At 37.2% G+C, this 23,909-nt stretch overlaps 1 protein-coding gene across 2 annotated transcripts; it reads left to right on the top strand.

The window, feature by feature from the left end:
* The first annotated feature begins 1,310 nt into the window (after positions 1-1,310).
* LOC104218359 (uncharacterized) lies at positions 1,311-23,605 on the top strand. 2 transcript variants are annotated; one of them, XM_009768835.2, is made up of 6 exons: positions 1,311-1,578; positions 2,305-2,344; positions 2,628-2,711; positions 3,574-3,739; positions 22,314-22,587; positions 23,021-23,605. In XM_009768835.2, the coding sequence occupies exons 1-6, from the start codon at positions 1,525-1,527 to the stop codon at positions 23,210-23,212; spliced, it is 810 nt and encodes a 269-aa protein (XP_009767137.1). In that variant the 5' UTR covers positions 1,311-1,524; the 3' UTR covers positions 23,213-23,605. The 2 variants fall into 2 exon arrangements, with proteins under 2 accessions (XP_009767137.1, XP_009767138.1); XM_009768836.2 differs by having other exon boundaries at positions 1,314-1,578; positions 2,637-2,711.
* Positions 23,606-23,909: the final 304 nt, after the last annotated feature.

The raw sequence follows: 23,909 nt of genomic DNA, 5'->3' as shown, positions 1-23,909 counted from the left end.
TGGTCAAAACTATTTTACATTTAGGGTGTGTTTGGTACGAAAGGAAAATATTTTTTAATTTTTTATTTGGCTGGCTTAATGTTTCGAAAAATATTTTTCTCATGAACTCATTTTTTTTCAATTAGAGTTCTCATGAACTCATTTCGTCCAATTGGAGAAAAATATTTTCCCTAGCAAAAAAAGGAAAAACATTTTCCAAAAACTCGTTTTCAACCTTCTACGCCCTATTCCCCATCTCCACTAACTCACCCCACCCCCAAACCACCCCTGCTCACCGACCCCCACACCCCACAACCCACCCACTCCGATCCACCCCAACCTCGCCCACCATCCGCCCTAAATAGAACTATTATAAAGAGTATATTCTTTTCATGTTGTAGATAGAATATTTTTTTTAATTTCAATAAAATGAGTATATCTTCTTCATGATGTAGTAAAAATATTTTCTTTCATTTCAACAAAACGAATACTTTCTTTTCATGATGTAAAAAAAGTATCTTCTTTCATTTCAACAAACTAAGTATTTTCTTTTCCTAAAATAAGAAAAGTATTTTTTTTCCCAACAAAATGAGTACTTTCTTTTCATGATGCAGAAAAAGTATTTTTTTTTAATTTCAACAGAAAGAGTACTTTCTTTTTATGATTTAGAAAAAGTATTTTCTTTCGTTTAACAAAATGAGTAATTTCTTTTCATGTCGTGGAAAAGATACTTTCTTTTTCAACAAAATAATATATTTTCTTTTTAGGTATCAAACTCAAATTTCAACATTATTCTTGTGTGAAAAAGTAAAGTAGCACATTAATTCCTTTAGATTTATATGAATTTTGAAAAGAATAATTAAAGTTTTGAAGAAAATAGAGTTTGGGGGGGGGGGAGAGCATGGGAAATATAGGGATTTTGGGGAAGGTGGATTGAGGTGAATATCATAAAAAATTATTTTCCTAAAAATATTTTGTACTCTCTAACCAAACACCATAAAATATTTTCGGAATTTTATTTCACTCGTCAACCAAATAAGGGAAAATAAATAATAAAATTATTTCTTTTTTAAGAAAATATTTTTCTTTACACCAAACATATCTTAGTAGCCACAAAATATATAAAATTTATATATTAAGTATAAAAAATATATTTTATATTTTTTTGATTATTAGTTTAAGAGCGGCTATGCATTATTCATTAAGTTGGGCTCATATTCAAGCTTGAAGAATATGATGGGCCTCCAGGTCCTAAACAGCTTCAATTTTCCAACCCATTACCCACGTCCATGGCGCGATACGTATAAGTTCGTTGACACGCGTTGGCTCCCATCGAAGTTCACCCGTACCGGTTATTTCCTCCATTTTCATAAGAAAACTTCCTGATTAAACAATTCATTAGGGCTCGTCTCGAAAAACGATTCGATTCTCAGAGAACTCATTAATTAAATCTGCTATCAATTTCGGTATCAATGAGTTTCTGAGAGCTTAGCATTTCAAATTATCTACTGCAAGATCTCCCTCGCATTTCACATTTTACGTACAATGGACGAGTCTTACTCCAATTTTCCTACCAGCCATTTGATCGGCTCTGTCCCGGTTCGCACTCTTCACTTATGACTCTTTTGCGCTTAATATCTCTTACTTTATGTATCGATTGCTCTAGTGGAGGCATTGCTTTTTTTAATATATTGGGATTTTAGGTCTTGCTTATTATAGATTTGATCCGTTTTTGCTTTATTAGCTATTACGGAGAAGTGCAAAACCAAGGAGAAAAAAAATCAAAACTAGGACTTTTCTAGCTAATTTTTTTTTTTTAGTAACTAGCAAGTCAATTTGTTAAATTTAGTTGTAACAAAATATCGTTTGGTCGTATCGGCATACATGGATGAATGCATGCTTTAGCCGTTAAGTTTATTTTTATTTGGTATATTTGCAATCCTTAGCTTTATGATTTAAAAAGCAGCTTCAACATTTACAACTGATTGGACGAAAATGAATTCCAACTCATGAATTTTCTAGTTATAGAGATACGATAGTTGGGATTTAATTTACATCTAAATACTGGAGGTATCTGACTCCCTTTTTGAGTGGCGTTTCAAATCCTTAAATTCCTTGATTAGGATTTGAGTTCCTACTGGTTCAACTATGTAGAAACATTAGTTTTATTTTATGTAATCCCTGGATTAAAATATCAACCATGAGATACAGACTTAGTTCAAATCAGCTTAAAAAGGTAAAATGTTATCATTATCCACGTTTAGTTAGTATTGCAGCTGCTTAGATGTTGGAGTTTTAGCTGAATAGATTGCTTGCACTGTGCAGGCTGTTGTTACTGAAGAAAAAAGCACCACTAACCCGCAAGGTACTTCACCATTTGTTGCATGGAGAGATTTGGGCTTATAGATCCATATGTAATGCTTTCGAGTGTCATATGAAAGGATCCAAAATAGGGGCTGACATAATGTGATTTAAGTTGATTAAATTTGTCAAATCCATATTTTCGTAGGTAATACCCAAACAACTAAAAAGGATTTAAGCTTATGAATATGAAAGAATACGGTCAAATCCCTCCTCTTAAGAGGACCCTTAATATTTTCTACTGTTCTACCAGAGAGCCGACTTTTGCTAATCTAATATATATGCAGCTCCTGCAGCAAATTTGCAAATATTTCCTCCAAATAGTGGTGCCAGTACAGGGAGCGGATATCAAACTCTCGGAGGAACTAGTGGTATGCCTGTTATTTATAGATTTATCCCCTTTCCATGCATAGTGGCACGGTTGATATTTAGTATTGAGAAATTAGTTGTTGATAAAAAAAAAGATTTGAGAAACTAATATGATTTGCATCTCATAATAGTAGGTTTGGATGAGTATATTAGTTGGTCAGTGAAATATATATAAAACTTTTATGATAAGAGTGCATGTTCTTTCTTTAGTTTGAAGTTGAATTCCTTTTAGTTCATGTTATTGTTGAAGTATTGAAATGTTTATATTAGTATTTCTTTCTGAAGAATGTGATGCATTTTATGATCCTTTGCTAAAGAAAGTGCACATTAAGTAGGATTGAGGGACTATGATGAAGGCGATCAAAGAAGATGGTATCATTGCAATAATAGTCTCTAATCTACTAACAAATGAAAAAGGGTCTCTGATCATGGTGCTCTTCTATCTACAATACCAAGCTTATATTTTATGTGTGGTAGTCATGCTTTAGGATAGAACTATATATGGGCAACTATTTAAGGAAGGGCAGTGTAGCGTCTAAAGCACCTCTATTTGGTAGTAGCATAATCTCCAATTGATTTTTCTCCTTCATTCTGCATTTATCTTCCTCCTCTTCTGTTTATTTGATTGTCTCTCTACGGTTTTTTTCTCCCAATTGGCGTTCACTGGCCTTCACTTGGTAAATCTACCTTTTATCCTGATAACTGCTGCAGATAAGCTTGGAGAGCTTCTTTTTTGATCGATATACATGGAACATAATTTTGTTAATATTCACATCCTTCTATTCCCAACCAATTCATGTCATTCTAGAAGTAATACACAATGCAGCTACATTATCTTGAATTGTAACCACCTACCTCATGCAGAGGCGAATGGGCAGCAATCAGCAAACACCTGGAAAGGAGTATTTAGTGTCTCATCTTATACACAGTATTTCAATGTAGATGAAGATATTGTCATGAACAGATTGATGAGTTCTTTGAATCCTCTTAGTGGAGATTTCTTCAGCAAGATTGATGCCAACCCTGATCTGTAAGTCCTGCATTATCAATTATGAATGTAGGAAGAACAACAAATTTTGTCAGTTGGAAGTACATAGACAATGTAGCTAGGTTTGAGAAATGCTGAACATCTATTGGTTTCATCGGATCCTTTTCTTTGATGTGATATTGACAAACCAATACAATCTAAAGTGCTTATTCTGTATCATCATTTTGTGTTCTCTTTTTATGCTTTCTATTTGTGCCATGGTTACTCACGGTGCATGCAGCTAGTTTTTGCTGTTAAGAAACTGAAAGAGATATCCATAAAAAGAAGGTATTTGTTTGATAGTTTAGTTCAAGCTAGATAGATTTTCCTTCTTTTTTTTATCTGATAAGTAAGTAAATTTTATTTCACTAAATCTGCATAACCTATAATATGAAAAATAAAGATCCACACTTTTCAGGTTGTGCGATGAGCTAATAGAGCCTAATTCTTTCCTATCTCATAAACATCTTCCAGCTTGTAACATGAGGCTAACAATCATGTACACTTATACTTAAGTCTAGGATAGAAACCATTTTTCCTTAGAAGCACCTTTGGTTTCTTTTTCTCTAAATGATCCCCCAAATGGAAGGGGGAATAGTCTCTTAGAGTTTTATTTTGTTCCTCCTCTCCTCTTCTTTTCCAACAAAGGGTTCGTCCTTTGACAGTCATGGTCGTGATCCATTTGACTTCATAAATGCGTAGAAACATATTCCACAATTGTGGAGTTACTGGGAAGTGCAAAAGAAGTTGATTTGTATTTTCAACTGCCTTTTCATACAGGTGACATCTACTTCACATACTTGTACCCGTTTTCTGCAGGTTATTCTGAGTTAAGATAGTAATAGCATCATATATCACTGACCAGCTAAAGCAAACTATCTTAGGTGGTGTGCAGGTCCTCCATATCATCTTCTGTGGCCATATAGTTAGCTGGCAAGTAGGAAAATTCAAACATTTATAGGCTGAGCTCATGAGAGCTTATCACTGTTATGAATTTCCTAATTTAATGCATCAGTATCCCCTCACACTCCTTGAAACATTCCAGCAACTGTAACAGCTGCACTAATCTTCCCACTTCCCAATAGTTTCATCTTTCCACAATGTCGCTTCCCCGTCCTTGATTTCTATATTGATCAATTTCAGCCAACTCTTTTTGTGCAACCGTAAACAGGTTAGGAAACATCGCTTTCAAAGGGGTATGTCCCAACCAAGCATCACAGCAAAAAAGAATTATCTTACCATCACCTACCTTGAGATGCAGCATACTTGTGAAATCCTCCCACTAGCTTCTGGTATATTTTCACAATCCACAACCATGAGATGTGAAAGCTGTATCAGTACACGAAAAATTTTATCTTCTGAATTTGACCTCTACAACTTTTGAACAATGAATTACCCTTTTGGATATATATCCATAACCACTTGAATTATGGACTTTTGTTTTGCACCTGTACGTTCTTGATTCCAAATCCACCTTCTCTCTTGCTTATTGTAATAAACTCCCTTTCACAAGTTACAAAGGAGTTCAGCCCCTGGTCCCATCCCACAAAAAATCTCCTCTCAATTTGTCTGGCTTCAATTCCACCTTTTTTGGCTTTGAAATAAAGTCCTTATGTTAGTAGTGCATCGAGTACACTGTTAGTGGACACCCCTTACACCCAGAAGAAAGCTATTGTTTTTTTCTTCCAGCTGGAAAGCTTGTACTCAATAATTTCCACCAGCCCTTGCCATATTCCTTCTGATTTGTATTTAGCATCTCGTGGGAGTCCCAACTAAGTGGTGAGCTAGCTTCCCGTAGTTCACCTTAACGTTCAGCCAACACTTGAATATTTTGAACATCGTAACCGGGAAATATGACATTTTTTCATATGCCATTTGTAAACTCGAGAGAGCTTTAAACACATACAGTACTACCCTCAAATATGTTATATGATCTTTCTTTTAAAAATAATTCAATGTATCATCAACATAAATTTTTGGGTATTTGCGCGCCTTCCCAAATGTTGAAACCCCTAATCCAGCTCATTTCCATGTCCTTTCGTAGCAATAAACTAAGACCCTCCAACCCTTTTGATAAAAGGCCCTGAAAATCATCTGCTTGTGATGGTCTAGTGGTAAGAGGGCAGCGTGTGATGTGTGGGTTAGACGCACGTCACAGGTTCAAATCTGTCACGGACGACATCCTGATATTTAAGTGGAGAAGGGTAGAGGGGCGGGTCCATTGTCCAAGGAGTTCCAAACCGTATGCTGATCCTCAGGAATTTCTCGGTTATCCCAAAAAAAGAAAAACATCTTTCTCCGGAGCCTTATCTCCTGCATACTCGCTGATTACCACATATTTTCTCCTCCTCAAAAGGCTATGTAACTGAATGAAGTCTTCTTCTACAATTTTTTGGAGTTTACCAGGTTGAAAGCCAGGTCTCCAATTCGCTTATTCTTTATGTAGAGACACGAAGGACTGAATCACTTCATTGGTGCCCTTTGTATCTTCCACTAGATTATCATTACCACCATAGCTTCAATTAAATCTGTGTAGATTAGTCATTTTGTGGAAGAATTTTGTGATTTATCTCCTTGCTTCAGCCAAAGCAGTCAACTTTTTCCTTCTATGAAATTTCCTCACATTTGGCAGTTTCCTCCAATTCCATTTTAACTCTGCACTTTGCACCATTTCATTATCTGTCAACTCCCTATTTCCAATATATGTCCAGATTTGGCATTATCTACAAATATCTGATTTCTCCTTTTCCAATCTACCAGAAGTGTTAATATTCCATTCTCTCCCACTAATCTTCAATATTTTCAATTTATTGGGTCAAATTATAATATGGTCTATGTCTTTCAAAAGAACCACACCACTTTTGCAACAACTCCATAAATCCATTAATTTCTAACCGTATGTTCTCGAATTTGAATTATGAACTTTTTCTTTCCACTCCTTATAATGAGGATTGTGGTCTGGAGATGTCTTAGACCTCATTTGTTTTTTTTAAGATTAAGACGTCTGTATCTGCATATATATCTGAATATTAATATGTGTATTAAGATTAAAACGTTTGAATCTGAGAAATTTAATATGTTGAATTAAGATCTGAATATCGAATAATTATGACTGTTTGTTTTCTCTACATCTGAATATGTAAAACTTGTTTTTGTTTAAAAATTAATAAGTATCAATTCAAATCAAATAGTACTAATTAATTTAATATTATATTAATAAAATATTTTTTAATTAATTTAATATTATATTAATAAAATATTTTTAAAAAATTATATGGTGGTTGATGGTGATGCTAGCTAATAGTGATGGTTGTGGGTGTCGACTGGGTGTTGGTGGTGGTGTTGGTTTGATATTGGTAACTAAGAGTAGTAGATGGTGGATGACTATAGTAGTTAACGGTGGTGGTTGATGGTGGTAGCGACTGATAACAGTGATGAGTGATATATAGTGGTGGTTGATCATGATGATTGGTGATTGTTGTGGTAATGGTGTTTGGTGGTGATGGTTGTAAATGACAGTTAGTGGTAGTAACAACTTACATTCGTGCTTAGCCGCAGTAGTGGTTGTGGCTGAGGATTGTGGTAATAGATGGTGGGTAATGGGTGGTAGTAATGTATAATCGTGGGGGACAACGATAGCGGTTGGTGATGGTTATTAGCGGTGAAAGTGTAGGAGTAATACTGAAATATTATTTTTACATAAATTCTTGAATGTATAACATCTTAATGATATTAAGACTCTTTAATCATTAATATCTATTTAGACCCATTAAGTGGTTGTAAAATTGAAAAAACAAACATACTTAATGGTTAAAGACCTAAATGATTAACATTCAGATCTTAAAGACAAACACACTTAGTGACAAATATCTGAATGATTAAGATCCAGACCTCCATTAAGTGCAAACAAATGAGGCCTTAGGCTAGGTCGGTTGCCTGATATAGATTCAGTTTCTTATCCCACTCAGATGAGAAGTGGAATCTATCTTTCCTCGAAGCTTCTTTGGAGCTGCCCCTCTAACCCATGTGAAACTACCGATACACTATGGTCCATGGACATTCAACTAAATTCGTTTCCTCAATAAATTCAGAATTTTTTTTCTTAGACTTGGAAGAACGCCTCTGGAAATGGTATTCCATGCGTCAAAAAGGTTGTTCATTATTGGCTCTATTTTTCACCAGTAGGAGTGGCAAATGGGCGGGCCAGATCGGATATGGTTCGGGTTGAAAACGGGTAATGAAAAAATGGGTAAATTATCCGACCCGACCCATATTTAATACGGATAAAAAGCGGGTTAACCGGCGGATAATATGGATAACCATATTATCCATGACTTCTTACATATGATCACTTTTGGGAGAATTCTTAGTCTCCCTAACTTGAGGAACCCCAATTTGAGGCTTTACAAATGTAAAAGTTAGACCCATTGGTTATCCATTTTCTAAATGGATAATATGGTTCTTATCCATATTTGACCCGTTTTTAAATAGTTCCTTATCCAACCCATTTTTTAATGGATAATATGGGTGGTTAACTGTTTTCTTTGAACCATTTTGCCACCCCTATTCACCAGTGTAACTTGTTTCATTGAAGTCTCCATTGACCACCTATGGTCTACAGTAGACCAAACTCTTCTAAAACAGCAACTTCAGATCACAATTCACTCTCTCCTTTCTTGTGCTTGGTCCATAAAGTCCAGTGAAAATCCAATAGAGTTGTTTGAATTATTCTTTAACGAGTCAGAGACCGAGCGATTACCAGTTATTACATCATTGAAAGACTAGTACCTCTTGTCTTATAGCACAATCATGTCGTTCCTTGTACCATTAGCCTTAAACATACTAAAATGACATCCATCAGGCCAAGAACGGTGGAATAACTCCATACTATCTTCTTCAATCCAGTGTTATCAAAGGCTCATTTAAGGTGCACTTAAGCTCTGAAGCTCAGAAAAGCTCAGGCAGGGTGCTTCGCCTCGCTTAAGTTGTGCTACAGCCTAAGGCAACGCATTAAGACATGCACCTCATTGCCCATGAATTTTGTCGTAAATCAAGCGACACTAAAAAACAAACATAATCAGAAAATAAGTGTATTAGCTGTAAAGGAAAACATTATGAATGGACTTGTTACTTTATTTTATATATATATATATATATATATATATATATATATATATGTATATGCATGCATATATTCCCCTTCATTGTCCCTTTTCTTATTAAAGCCCCCACTTTAAGTGCGCTTTGCGCTTAAAGCCCCAACAGACCTAGAGCGCTTCTTAGAGCTTTCCAATTGTGACAACTCTGCTTCAATCTTTACTTCTTGCAAACAATAAGAATCAACTTTAAGTTTGACTATTGAAGATCATGCCTTTAATAGACTGAGACTTATGCTTTTCTCTCTCTTGAGAAATGAACCTCTTCTTGCTCTTTTGATCTTCTCCCCTCCGTCCAACTTTCAGGCATATTTGGCTTCTTCTCACCTTTTCTGATCGATCTTATTCAGATTTAATCATTTCCTCTTTCATATGTCTTTATTCCTTTATCCTTTCAGTTTTCACTGCATCTTACATATTTCTTGTTTCTTTATACAGTCATTTACTTTGGGTTTCTTAGTTATCAGGACGATCGCCGAGTATCTTCATGGCCAGAGAAACGATTTTTGAATTAAGAGAAATGAGAGATAGTATATCAGACTAGTTCAAGGTCATTAAAAGAAATAAGAGATACACCAACAGGATTCATGTGGATAGGAAGAACTTGATGGAGATTTCTAAGGTGCTAAAGTTAGCATCAACATGTTACATGGATGATTTGTAAACGATAGAAAAGCTGGGAACAGGGACATGCATACTTCATATATCAGAATTATAACATTTATGAAAGGAAAGTGAGAATTGTGTCAATGCGTAGTAATAGGAAATCTATGGTCAGCATTCCAGTGATTAATGTGGATAAAGGGTGGGCTGATTTAGCCAAAATGATACAAAACACAGTCAATTGTTTGGTAGGGTTGCTTTGTCACAAGTCGAACAAAACATCCTTTCTTGGCAGAGGTACAAAAATGGACAGATTCCAATTGGGAGGCACCGACGTGAGTTAATATCAAGGAGATAAACAAGGATTTATTTTGGTTTGGCGGTCTCCCATGAACACATGTCAAGGTGCGAATGGGGAACCACAATATTTGTAGATTAGACTTGTAGGCCTCGCTCTAGATCTTTGGTCGGATAACATTTTCAAAGTAGTAGGTGAAAAATGTGGTGGTCCCAGGATTGATAATGGTGCAAAAAGTACAGCACACTTGAAATGAGCTAGGATTTGCATTGACTATAGAGGAGTTATTCCTTCAAGAATGAATTTCTCTATTGAGCGTTTGATCTAAAGGTGTTTAACTAGCGGGTTGGGACGTGCTGAACAAAAAAAAAACCAGCCCGTCCATTATTGGACCGGGTTGGTTAGCGGGCTGGGGGCTGGTTGAAAAATTTCGGGTTATTTTGGGCTCGTCCGGGTTCGGGCTTATCGGGTTCGGGCGGGCCGGGCTTGTACAATTTTTTTAAAATTTAATTTTTGTTTTTCTTATTCAATGTTATTGGTACTTAAGTGTTTGCAAACTTTTAAGGCTTAGAATTAAACTTTGAATTTTAAACATTAAAGTTTTAAATTTGAAATTTGAATTTTAAAATTTTAAAATTGAAATTAGAAAGTAAGTGGCTACAAAAAATTATTTAATAAGACCAATAGGCAATATGCAAGGAACAAACTCCGAAGGCTTTCATTTTATATTTTTAATACTTCAAATTAATTTGCAAGTTCTTTTTTGAATTTTTTATTTTTGAACTTGTAAATTAAAAGTCTACAACAATTATAAAAAATAAGAAATAGTACATCACATGCTTTGCATCATTTTTGTAAGTTTTTCCATGTCAACATGAGGTTCTTGGTTTCTGGCATTGGTTGAATCGGAATCATAAACCATTATATCTCCAATTTCTTGGTCCTCCGCTTCGTCTACCTCGGCACGCCTTTGATTTCGCCGTTCTGGTCTTATCTAATCTCTGAAGCACACTAGAATTTCCAAAGTGTTGCTGCCCAATGAATGACTAGTATCTACTAGCTGCTGCCTTGCTTGGCTAAATGCGCTCTCTGATGCGACTATTGAAATCGGCACATTTAGCACGTCTCGAGCCATGGCCGAAAGAACAGGAAATTGATTTGAGTTGCTCTTCCACCAACCTAGCGGTAGAAAATCCTTTGTGAGGGGCTCTGGTGACTTTTGCAAGTAGAATTGGAGTTCATCAATATTCCTGCTACTGGTTTGTTGATGTTCTCCTAGTGTAGACCAAATCAAATAATCTTGAACACCATCATCATCATCCAAAGTTGTTCCAAATGTTGAAGTATTACTTGAAGGAATATTTGCATTTACAACCGAAGAAGCATCAACAATTTTAGCATAATAATTATATAAAGTTTGTAAATGTTTGTGTAGATCAGAAATTCAAGTGTCAATATCAGGAGTTTCAGTCTGTCCAATATCCATATAAGTATATAAAACACTGATTAATTGGCGACACTTTATCATTTTGATAGTAGGGTTTAAAATAGCACCAATTAGGTAAATATGGGGAATTGGGTAGAAATATTTTTTAAACTTATCTAGCATAGATTCAACAACAGAAGTATATCCTTCTTTCTTCTTCAAATTATGTAGTAAAAGAGAAATTTCAACAATATGAACTAAACCATTTACAATAGTAGGATAATAAGCTCCTGAATACTCAAGTGTAGCCACATAAAATTTTTGTAAAAATTGTACAACATCTTCAATGACATCCCAAGTTCTAGATGTTAACAAACGGCTAGGATCGGTACAATGAGAATTAGCAACTTCAGTTATAGGCATTCTATATTTATAACATCTTAAGAATAAATAAGTATAATTTCACCTAGTAACTATTTCTTCAGGCATGAGTCTTGGTTTTAGTCCATAGTGTACACATTTTTCCTTAAATGCATTTAATCTAGCACTTCTATTATTTCCTTGAATTACACCAACATCTCTCCTAACTAAAGTGATTTCATCTCTAAATAATTCAAGGCCACTCTTGACAATCAAGTTATAAATATGATATGCACATCTAACATGAAATATTTCAGGAAGTGGTGGGTGTAGATGCAATTTTAATATTGTAATAGCAACATTGTTGTTAGAAGCATTATTAAATGACATACACAAAACTTTTTCTGCAAGATTATAAAATATAGCAACTTCATGGATAGTATTACTTATAAATGCATCAGTATGACTTTGATATATTTAAAAGCAATAATACGTTTTTGCATACAAAAATTATCATCTATCCAATGGCATGTAACAAGCAAATAATCATTTCCATTTACAGCACGACCAATATCAGAAGGAAGAGAAACTCTACAAGAAAGACTTACGAACAAATAACGTATATATGTCTGATATTGTCCAAAAAGCCTAAAGATATCAACTCTACAAGTACTTCTAGGAATACCTTTAAACAAAGGGTTATAAATTCTTTGAATATAAGTAACAAGATACGGTGAAGAAACAAAACTAAAAAGTAAACAACCTAAAACAATCATTTTAGCTAATTCTTCCCGATCTTTCTTAATATCGTATTTACCCATTAACCCCACAGTACTCGGGTTAAGTTTTTGTTGCCCATCTTCCTCATCTACTCCCTAATCAAGAGGGTGGAGCTCTATCATATGCCTACGAGGTTGACCCGTTTCCCCTCCCTTACCGAACTCATGTTTATAAAGTTCATTACAAATTCTACATTTTACATAATTTTTTTTGATCTTCTAGTATGTCAAGAAAATTCCAGCACTTACTTCTTAATCTTCGATTCTTCTTAATAGGGAGGGGAGGCTTACTTTTTCCACCCCTAATATTTTGAGTTTGACTAGCATTACCAGGATTAGGTGGTGGTGTTTCAAGATTATCGGGTGATTGAATATCATCTAAATCATCATCTATACCATAATTTTCTTGCATTCGCTCATAATCTACATTTAAATTTTCAGGTGAACTTTCAGAAATATGTTTAAAGCTACTAGAAGAACCAACACCACCTCTTGATCTTTTGGAAGTTTTCTTACTACCACCTCTACCAGTGCATGCTTTGGTTGCTCTAAGTAAATTCATTATGTAAATTAAATTAATAATTCTAAATAATAAAATAAGTGTACACCAAAGAAGGGAAAGAGATGGAACGAGTGTACCAGGATTCCGGATGCCGCATTAATTTTGATATCAAAAATCAAACTTCAATTGATAGACCGAAACTTGATAGTTGATACTTGATAGTACTTGATACAATACTTCACTTGAATACTTGATATTTGATAATAATAATTTTGTAATGGCTAAACTAAATATTTGATGAAACTTGAAATAATAAGTAATTGAGAATTTAAGAACAATAATCAATAATATCAAGAGAGAATTGAGAGAGAATTAGAGTAGTAAGAGAGTGAATTGTGAGAAAAAATGAAGAAGGGGCTCTATTTATAGGTTTTAAAAGGTTAAAATTGTAAATTTTTAATTATTAGGGGTGGGAGGGCTGTTTTTTTAATGGGGGAGGCCGAAATGGCCATTTGTACAAAATCTGCCGTTCCCCAATGTTCACTTCTGAATTTGACCGTTGGCAACGGTCCAAAAAAATTTTAAAAAAATTGTAACGGATACCGGGCTGAAACGGGCTGCAGCCCGTTAACGGGTTAGCGGGCTTAGCGGGTTCCGGTGCACCGGTATCCAAAATGTGTTCGTCTAAAACCTGCCCCCCAACCCGACCCGGCCCGCACCTATAAGCTACAGTAACAGGCTGAACCGGCTGACCCGGGCCAAAGCGGGTTGAAAATGGGTCAGCCCGCCCCGATTAACAGGTTTAGTTTGATCTTCACGGTGCTGTTTTTGGTGGAAGCTGTGACGTGGGTAGAAAGAATAAGCAAAAAACATGTATTCGGTAGCTAGAATTTGTCATATGGAGTTGCTGCAAGCATTGGATTTGTTTAGAAACAAAGCATGCAAAAGTCCTGAGGTGGAAAGTTCTAAAAATGACACCGCACTCACACCCGCTTTCAAGAAAGGGGAAGAATTTGAATTTTAAATTGATGAGGCTATGAGGCAGAATAAACAAAGTCGGGAGATGTCTTTTAAACCCAAAAGAACATAGGCCAAAATAATAAGGGACTAAAGACAAACAAAATAAAATACGCACCAAAGCACCATTCACCCTTGTCTATTTCAGACAGGATATTATACTTCAAAAAGCGAAGCTTTAGAAGTCCGACTTTTGGTTGAAGTCGGAGCTTCGAGGCAAATGCACCAAAAGGCCTCAAAAGTTCCCCTCTAATCCCGACATGCAGAATGCAAATGAAAGTGTTAGGAGGGTGAAGGTGAAGATGTTGCTTTAGTAAATTTAAGAAGCTAAATCTGTAAGAAACCTCATGTTGCTGATGGTCCTACCAATGACAAATACAGAGGTAGGCATGTCGGTCGAGGCTCCAATTCCGTTGGTCTACGAAGATTTATCGTCGTAGTCTAGGGTGGACCAACCCTTAGACATTCTAATGCTGCCTTGGATTGAAGGAGAAAGTCACGGGAGGGCCAACAAGCAATCTCCAGCGAAGTTGGTTAAAATGAACATGTTGAAATTATGTAAGTAGCTGAGTGTTCATATTAATGAGTTTGAGGATGAAACTCAAGATCTCATTTTCAGAATTGAGAAAAGCATGATTACAAGAAAGAATCAAATTCGAGAAGCAAGCACTAAGTCAATACAACATGGGTCAGAAAGATGAAAATTTGGAACTTATAGAGTTTGGCATAAATTATGGGGAAAGTAACAAAAATGACAGAGCATAGAGGAGGAAGAACCTAGATGAAAGAAAATGAAATTGAAGATTTTGATCTGAAATGTTAGAGGGCTAAACCACAAGGATAATTTAAACTTGGTGAAGATACTTGTCAAAAAATAGGCGACAGATATCTATTGTTTTCAAGAAACAAAGGTAAATAAATCCTCTTCCACTTTAATTAGACAATTTGGGAGTAGGTGGGCAGATTGGTGGAGGTCGAAAGCGGAGGGATTCTAGTGATGCGAGACCAATGATTATGGGTCTCTAAGGAAAATTTTTGGAAGCCACTTGTTACAATTTTCTTTGAGGATATGAACTCTGAATTTAGAAGGGCTATCACGGAGTATATTGTCCATGTAATAGTAATAGGAGGAAAGGATTATGGTGGGAATTGACAACTATTAGGGGTTTAGGAAATTGGCCTAGGCTTATAGTTTGGATATTAATGTTGTGCGCTTTTTGAAAGAAAGAAAGATAGTCACTACGGCCATGAAAGCATTTTCAAAAATTATTGAAGATCTTGAAGGGATGGATTTGCCACTTCAGAGAAGTTAATGTACATGGTTTAGAGGAGATAATGATTCTGTTCCGTCAAGGATAGGTAGAGTTCTAATTTCCAGCGAATTGGATGATGCTTTTAAAAAGATAAAACGTAGAGTACTTCCAAGAGCTTCTTCGGATCGCTTCCCAATTCTACTGGAATGTGGTGATCGGAGTAAGTCAAAATCTCACTTCAAATTCAAAAACATGTGGCTACATGCTACTGGTTTTGCAGAATTGGTCGACGAATGATGGAAATAATATGATATTAGGAGACCTGATTTGCTTCTTGCTAAAAAGTTGAAGATGCTGCGGGAAGATATCAAGAAATGGAACATTAATGTTTGTGGCAGATTGGAAGGCAGGAGGAAGAATCTGCTAACTGAGTCGGCACTAGACCACCAGAGTCAGTCATCAATGTTGGATGCAAAAATGATGTGCGGAAGAAATGAAATACTTAAGCAGTTTGACGGGAGGTTGCAAGGGTAGAGGAGAAGTCGTGGAGGCAAAAGTTAAGGTGTTTACTGATCAAGCAGGGTTGACGAGAAACACAAAATATTTACGTATATTGGCAAACGCTCAAAGGAAATAATAATATTTGAGAAGCAGGAAATAACAAAGGAGATGGCTCAAAGAACCAACAGAATATAAAAACACGTTTTGAATTTCTATGAGAAGCTCCTTTGATATAAAGAAAAGTGGATAAGTGGAAACCTGCCTGGGAAGATGGCAATATAAAGATGTTCTGTATAAGAGATAGAATGGCTTCAGTGCCATTCACTGGAGAAGAGGTTACTGCAGCATTAACGAATTCTATTAGAGACAAAACTCTCAAAACTGAGTTTCAGTGGCTGAGAGAAAGAGTGGTGAGAGAGTTCCTGCCTTTCTTGGCTATTGTTCAAAGCTTGCTAGTTTTTTTTTGGTTATGGTAAAAAGAAACTGAGCTTGGTAACAAGATTTCAAAAATGATATCCCTCGGATCCCAAAAGAATGACTACATTTAGAGTACGAGGGATAAACCATCTAATTTTATATTTCAATTTAGAGATTGAACTTTTTGACTTTTAAAAATAAGTTTAATTAGTCAAAAACTACTTAGAAGTACTATAAATCACGATATTCACAATTAAAAATATTTGAGAAGTGTCTTATAAAATGCTAGTAATATTTACAACTGTTCGACTCTCCAAAATTGTAATGTTGTAGAAAATGAAACAGGTGGAGTTCTACTTTTCTACATGAATTGTGGTTCCGATCTTGAAGGGAATTTTATATTCGTTCTTGAAGGTGTTGGTTTATGTTTAGTCAACAATGGCATGCCAATTGGAGGAGTTGGTGGAAAGAGTTGGTGTGGATGCTAGGAGGAAGCTTCCTCCTTTGATGTCACCCATGACATCAAGAGGAGGTAGTTTGATGTCACCAATGACATCAAGAGGAGGTCTTTACCTCTATAAATAGATGCACTCCTTCATTTGTAGAAACCATCCCAAAAATAATACAACACATTGTAGTGAGTAGAGAGTTAAGAGAGAAATTCTCTTAAGTGTAATTGGGAACTCTCCCCTTCCTTTGTTAATATTAAAAAGGCAACTGTTCTCTGGTGGACGTTGGATTATTTTGATCCGAACCACGTTAAATCTTGTGTTCTTTCTTTTACGTTTCCGCTAACAATTGGTATCAGAGCAACATGATTCTTTAACGATCCAAGGAGGAAGAACAAGCAAAGATGAGTTCCATGAAGTTTGAAATTGATAGATTCAGTGGACGCAACAACTTCAATATCTGGAAGATCCAGATGATGGCGTTACTGCGGAGGGAAGGTTCAATCCATGCTATTGACGGAAAGTATCCTAAGGATATATCAACTCCCGACAAGGAGAAGATTGAAGGGGATGCATTGAGTGCAATCCAACTATCCCTTGCACCTAACGTGCTTTGTGAAGTGAGTACGGGTACCGAAGATACGGCCAAACAGTTATGGGAAAAGCTAGAAGGGCTATACCAAGACCGATCAGTAACAACAAGGATGTTGTTACAACGGCGTCTTCACACATTTAATATGGGGTCAGGTACTTCGTTACAAGATCATTTAGATGCGTTCAATAAACTTGTCATGGACTTACAGATTGCAGGAATTAAAAAGGAGGAGGAGACGCTTGCATGTGCTTTGCTATTTTCATTGACTTCAGGATATCGTGATATTGAGAATTCAATGATGTATAGCAAGGAGCCTATCAAGCTTGAGCAAGTGCGGCAGGCACTTAACTCTAGTGATGTGCGGAGGCACATTGAAGGAGATAGAGATGACCAGGCAAGTGGGCTCTTTGTGAGAGGCCGGACTAGCCAACAGGGAAAGAGCAAATCAAAGCACAGATCAAAGTCTCGTGTGAACAAGAAGAATACAGAGTGTTGGGGTTGTGGCAAGAAGGGGCACTTTGAACGAGACTGCCCAATGTCAAAGTCCAAGGAAAAGGCGAGTGCATCCACAGTTGAACAGGTACATGATTTTGATAATGATTATGTACTAACAACATCGTGTAATAATAATAGTAGTTATGGAAACAAATGGGTGTTAGACTCTGCTTGCACTCTGCATATGACGTTCCGAAAAGACTGGTTTAGCAGCTATGAGAAAAGTGGAGGAACCGTAGTAATGGGCAATAATGCAACTTGTGCAATAGTTGGCATTGGCTCAGTTCGGGTTCGCTGCCATGATGGAGTCGTGAGGACTATTACACAAGTCCGTCATGTTCCTGATCTGAAGAAGAATTTGATCTCCCTGAGTACTCTGGATGAACAAGGCTACAGGTACATGAGCGAAGCAGGAACTATAAAGGTGACTAAAGGTTCTTTAGTCATGCTGAAAGGCAAGCTGGAGAACGGCCTTTACACATTGGCCGGAAGCACCATTGTTGGCTCTGCAAATGCATCTACAGTGCAGTTATCTAATGATGACAAGGCAAGACTATGGCACATGAGACTGGGTCATATGAGCGCACGTGGACTGGAGATGTTGAGCAATCGTAACCTTTTGGAAGGTGAGAAGATCAACACACTTGACTTCTGTGAGCACTGCGTTCTAGGGAAGCAAAAGAATGTCAGCTTCAGCACTGGCAAACACAAGACAAGAGGAGTGCTAGACTACATCCATTCAGATTTATGGGGTCCCTCTAAACTTCCATCGAAGGGCAAAAAGAGGTATCTTCTCACTTTTATTGATGATTTCTCACGAAAGGTTTGGGTGCATTTTTTGAAGGCAAAAAGTGATGCTTTTGAAGCATTTAAAGAGTGGAAGATTTTGGTTGAAAATCAAATGGAGCGGAAAATCAAGTATCTTCGCACAGACAATGGCTTGGAGTTTTGCAATGAAGAGTTTAATGAATTCTGCAAGGTTCATGGGATCTCAAGACATAGGACTGTCAGGCATACCCCACAGCAGAATGGAGTTGCCGAGAGAATGAACAGAACTCTTCTTGAAAAGGCTCGTTGTATGCTCCTACAAGCCAAAATGTCCAAAGTATTTTGGGCTGAAGCAGTTCACACTGCTGCTCATATTGTCAATCGATCTCCAGCATCGGCAATTGACTTTAAGACTCCGAATGAGGTATGGTCAGGTGAACCCTCTAACTATTCATACTTACGAGTATTTGGGTGTCCAGCTTATTATCACGTTAATGAAGGAAAGCTTGAACCAAGGGCTAAGAAGGCCATATTCGTAGGGTATGTGGATGGAGTAAAAGGGTACAAACTTTGGTGTTTGTCTTTACTCAAATTTATAGTTAGTAGAGATGTCACCTTTGATGAATCCTCTATACTTGATCCCCGTAAAGTTTCCGTGGAGTTTTCAGGAAACAAGAACGACGAGCAGGTGGAGCTTCCGGTGGAGCTTGCCAAGGAAAAGGATCAAGAGACTCAGGTTAAAGATGAGTCAGAAGATGTAGACCTTGAAGAACTTGCTGTCAATGAACCATACACAATTGCAAAGGGGAGGGAGAAGAGGCAGACACGAGAACCGGAACGCCTTATAGATCAAGCAAACTTGATTGCATATGCGTTCGTAGCTGCACAAGAAGAGATTAAGGATCTGGAGCCCTCCTCGTATATTGAAGCAACTTCTTGCAAGGATGCTGTACAATGGCGGTTAGCCATGACTGAAGAGATGGAGTCTCTTCACAAGAATCAGACATGGGTCTTAGTGAAAAGACAAAAGGGGAAGAGGACAGTTGGATGCAAGTGGGTCTACCGAAAGAAAGAGGGAATTCCTGAAGTGGAAGATGCTAGGTTCAAGGCGAGATTGGTTGCAAAAGGATTCAGTCAGAAGGAGGGAATTGACTACAATGAGATTTTCTCTCCAGTCGTGAAGCATAGCTCAATTCGCGTGCTACTAGCATTGGTTGCCCAATTTGACTTGGAGCTTCAACAGCTTGATGTCAAAACTGCTTTCTTACACGGTGATCTAGAAGAGACAATCTATATGGATCAGCCTGAAGGTTTCCTAGCTGAGGGAAAAGAAGATCACGTATGCCAACTAAAGAAGTCTTTGTATGGTTTGAAGCAATCCCCTAGACAGTGGTACAAGAGGTTTGATGCATTCATGACTACACATGAATTCTCAAGGAGTGCATTTGATAGCTGTGTGTATCACAAGAAGATGTTTGGTAACTCAATGATTTATTTACTGTTGTATGTTGATGATATGCTTATTGCTGCTAACAACATTACATAGATAAATGCTTTGAAGAAACTGTTGAGTAAGGAATTTGACATGAAGGATTTAGGAGCTGCCAAGAAAATCCTTGGTATGGAGATTTCAAGAGAAGACGATGTTGTACATCTTTCTCAGAAGAGGTATATTGAAAGGGTTCTCAAGAGATTCAATATGCATACGTGCAAGCCTGTAAGTACACTATTAGCTCCTCATTTTAAACTTTCAGAGTTACAAATGCCTCAGTCCGAGGATGAGGTGGAGCATATGTCAAAGATTCCTTATGCCAGTGCAGTTGGTAGCATTATGTATGTTATGGTATGCACACGTCCAGATATTGCTCAATCTGTAAGTGTGGTAAGTAGATACATGTCCAGCCCAGGAAAGAGGCATTGGGAAGCTGTCAAGTGGATATTGAGATATCTCAAAGGAGCTTCTGGTGTTGGTCTGACCTTTCGAAAAAGTGGTGGAGGTATTTCAATTCTCGGTTATGTAGATTCTGACTATGCAGGAGATCTTGACAGAAGAAGGTCCACAACTGGATACATCTTTACCCTCGTTGGCAGTGCCGTTAGTTGGAAGTCGACTCTGCAGTCGATTGCCGCTTTGTCTACGACAGAAGCAGAATACATGGCAGCAGCGGAGGCGGTGAAGGAAGCTATCTGGTTGAAAGGTTTAGTAGCGGAATTGAGTTTGGTTCAGCTGGAATCAACTCTTAGATGTGATAGTCAGAGTGCTATTCATCTAATGAAAAATCAGAGATTTCATGAGCGCACTAAACACATTGATGTCAGATTTCATTTTATTCGAGATGTTGTTGAAGAGGGAACTATCAAGGTCGTGAAGGTTATCACAGACGATAATGCTGCAGATATGTTGACCAAGATAGTCCCACTCGCTAAGTTTGCACACTGCAAGGACTTGGCGGGGGTGTGCATCAACTGATGCAACTCCGAAGAGAACAGTTGTTAGGTGGAGGTGGTATGTTCAACAATGGTTTGATTCTTCTTGTTTCTTACAACGGGGTTGCCTAGTAAGCTTAGAAGTTTTGGCCAGAGTTGTTCACACGCACCCTCGAAACGCAAACCAAGGTGGAGATTGAAGGTGTTGGTTTATGTTTAGTCAACAATGACATGCCAATTGGAAGAGTTGGTGGAAAGAGTTGGTGTAGATGCTAGGAGGAAGCTTCCTCCTTTGATGTCACCCATGACATCAAGAGGAGGTCTTTACCTCTATAGATAGATGCACTCCTTCATTTGTAGAAACCATCCCAAAAATAATACAACACATTGTAGTGAGTAGAGAGTTAAGAGAGAAATTCTCTTAAGTGTAATTGGGAACTCTCCCCTTGCTTTGTTAATATTAAAAAGGCAACTGTTCTCTGGTGGACGTAGGATTATTTTGATCCGAACCACGTTAAATCTTGTGTTCTTTCTTTTACGTTTCCGTTAACAGTTCTACTACTGTGTTAATATATTATTATTATTGCACCCAAGGGTGTGGCTCAGTGGTCAATGAAGTGGGTGAGAACTATGAGGTCTCAGGTTCAAATCCCAGCGGAGACAAAAAACACTAGGTGATTTCTTCCCATCTATCCAAGCCTTGGTGGATAGAGTTACCTGGTACTTGTTACTGGTGGGAGGTGGCAGGTATCCCGTGGAATTAGTCGAGGTGCGCGCAAGCTGGCCCGGACACCGCGGTTATCAAAAAAAAAAATTATTATTATTATTATTATTATTATTATTATTATTTCCCCTGCACTAGTATATTTGTTAAGTGCCTTTTATTTCAAGAAAGTGAGAAGTTAGATATAGTTTGATTACTCTTATTTGGGAATAAGTAACAATAACCTTCTTGGTTTTCTATTTATGATGAAAGCTTCTATTTACTGGGATTCCAATTGCTGGAAGTTTTACTTATTTTTCTTTTTTTGTTATGTTTTCATATATGCATTACATATATATACAAGGTGTGGTGCTGTGAGTTGGAGTATCGAATTTTGTATTTTTCTGTCTTAAATGTTTCTATTGAATCATTTCTGTGCTCTATTTTTCATGTCTATCCAGGTGTCTACTATCCGATTATTAGTTTTTTTTTCAATTGTAAATTTCTTTGTACCTCCCTCTTCTGATTTAGAAATTTGTAGCTCCGAGTATTAGAGTATGTTAGTTGCTGTAATGTGCTGGAGATCCACAATGTAATAATGTGAAGGATCAAGCTGAAATGGTATTGAGTCAATATAGAACGACTCAAGTTATCAGCCAACCAGTCTGATAATATGTTGTGCATAAGCAGTTGTAACATCGTATAATATGTTTCTAATCCGTCTGATATGATAACGTTGGTGGATTTGGTGCTCTTTATAACTTCTCCAGTCTTTCATCTGTTTCTCTGATATTAATCTTCTCCCTCGTTTTTGTGTATCCCCTTCAGTTATGGGCTTGTCTGGGTGTCTGCTACTTTGATATTTGTCATTTCTTCCCTGGGAAATTGTGCTACTTACCTGATGCATAAAAGAAGTGATAGCAGCAGTTCTTGGTCATTTGATGTCAACTATGTGAACGTCGCGGCAAGCTCAGTTTACGGTTATGCACTGCTTGTGCCAATGGGGTTCTATTTCTTGCTTCAGTACTTGGGTTCTAGTGCTAGCCTCATACGCTTCTGGTGCTTGTGGGGATATTCCCTCTTTGTTTTGACTTTGAGCTCCGTAAGTACTTCTAATTTTGCTCTGTCTTTTGTCTAGATTATTGGCGCATGCCATCAGTACCTGAGTGTCTGATGTAATAGTAATGGATTTCTCTTGGTACCTCTATGGTTGAGAAGCTTATGGGTTTCTTTAAGTCTAGCTATGTGTTTAAAGCAAGATCTACGAGAGCTAAAGCATGTTCATAGTAGCATAAGTTACTCCATCAAACAATAATGTAGAAGTTACGGATCTGTCACATGTGAGGCACCTGAGTGTGCAGCCCATAAACTTGACAATGCATGGACTGAATTGACACCGTATGGTTTGCATATTGCAGTTTGATGTAATCTTTTGATCATCCATTGAAGATCACTTCTACTCTTCGGAAACTTGATTGGTTTCGTTCGTCTTTCTGGTAACTTTGTTGACAAGATACTTTTGTTCTGTGTCTCAGTTTCTGTTGGTAATCCCGATCGAGTTTCTTAGGTGGACAATCACACTACTGGCTGGTGCTGCTTCAGCTAGCTTCGTTGCTGCAAATCTCAAAATGTATATACAGTCAAATGATCTCGCGATTGTATTGGTTGCTGCTTTTGTCCTGCAAATGGGCCTGACAATCTTCATCAAGATGTGGTTTTTCTCTTAAGACTTGGTTTTGTAGGTAAATTGTAGCTCAAGTTGCTCTTCTCAAGGCGGCAAGTAGTTTTGAGTTTTATTTTTCTTGGACACAATTTCCCCCCTTTTCTGGTTCGGGATACAATTACAGTGGTTTGTATAGCTGTGAAGCAAAAGAGTACTGGAAAGTCTAACAGAGAACTTGCAGAGAAGTGTCTAAATACTCTCAACTAAGTCCATTGTTGTTCGTGTTGCTTGTTGATTGGTGCTTGAAGAACATATGCTTCTGGTCTGTAAGTTTAGTAGACTTGTGAGCACAAGATGTAAAAACTATTTCTGTTTCATCATGATCTTTTTGGAGTTCTATATTTGCAGGTCCTTGTACAAATAAATCACTTATGTTAGATATCCTTTCCATCCTACATTTACATAATGGCATTGGTTGAGCAGAAAGCAAAGGATAATTGTACACTAGTATTCCTGTTTCCGACATCGTTGAAATTTCATATTTGAGAGGCGGATGAATCTAGATTTCTACTTAGACTTCGGCCTTTGATTTTGCTAAGATATAAATATGTCATATGACTAACAGGAAGCTCCTTCTTGTAGGGCGCGGACGTTAACCATTGTAAATTTTTTTCAGCAAGGTCTTTGTCATTGAACTCGCCGCTTTGTTTTGTTTGCTCATTTTCTTATCCTTTTGATCACCTTGTCAAAACACACACACA

This window comes from Nicotiana sylvestris, chromosome 3 (assembly GCF_000393655.2).
Source record: "Nicotiana sylvestris chromosome 3, ASM39365v2, whole genome shotgun sequence".
Taxonomy (NCBI): domain Eukaryota; kingdom Viridiplantae; phylum Streptophyta; class Magnoliopsida; order Solanales; family Solanaceae; genus Nicotiana; species Nicotiana sylvestris.
This window is presented reverse-complemented; position numbering and strand designations above follow the sequence as displayed.

What these genes read in the sequence shown, in the direction of transcription:
- LOC104218359 (XM_009768835.2), top strand. Translation starts at nt 1,525, where the DNA reads ATGGACGAGTCTTACTCCAATTTTCCTACCAGCCATTTGATCGGCTCT. An exon ending in AAGCACCACTAACCCGCAAG is followed by an intron (nt 2,345 to 2,627) that starts GTACTTCACCAT and finishes ATATATATGCAG; the next exon opens with CTCCTGCAGCAAATTTGCAA. An exon ending in TTGTTTTGACTTTGAGCTCC is followed by an intron (nt 22,588 to 23,020) that starts GTAAGTACTTCT and finishes TCTGTGTCTCAG; the next exon opens with TTTCTGTTGGTAATCCCGAT.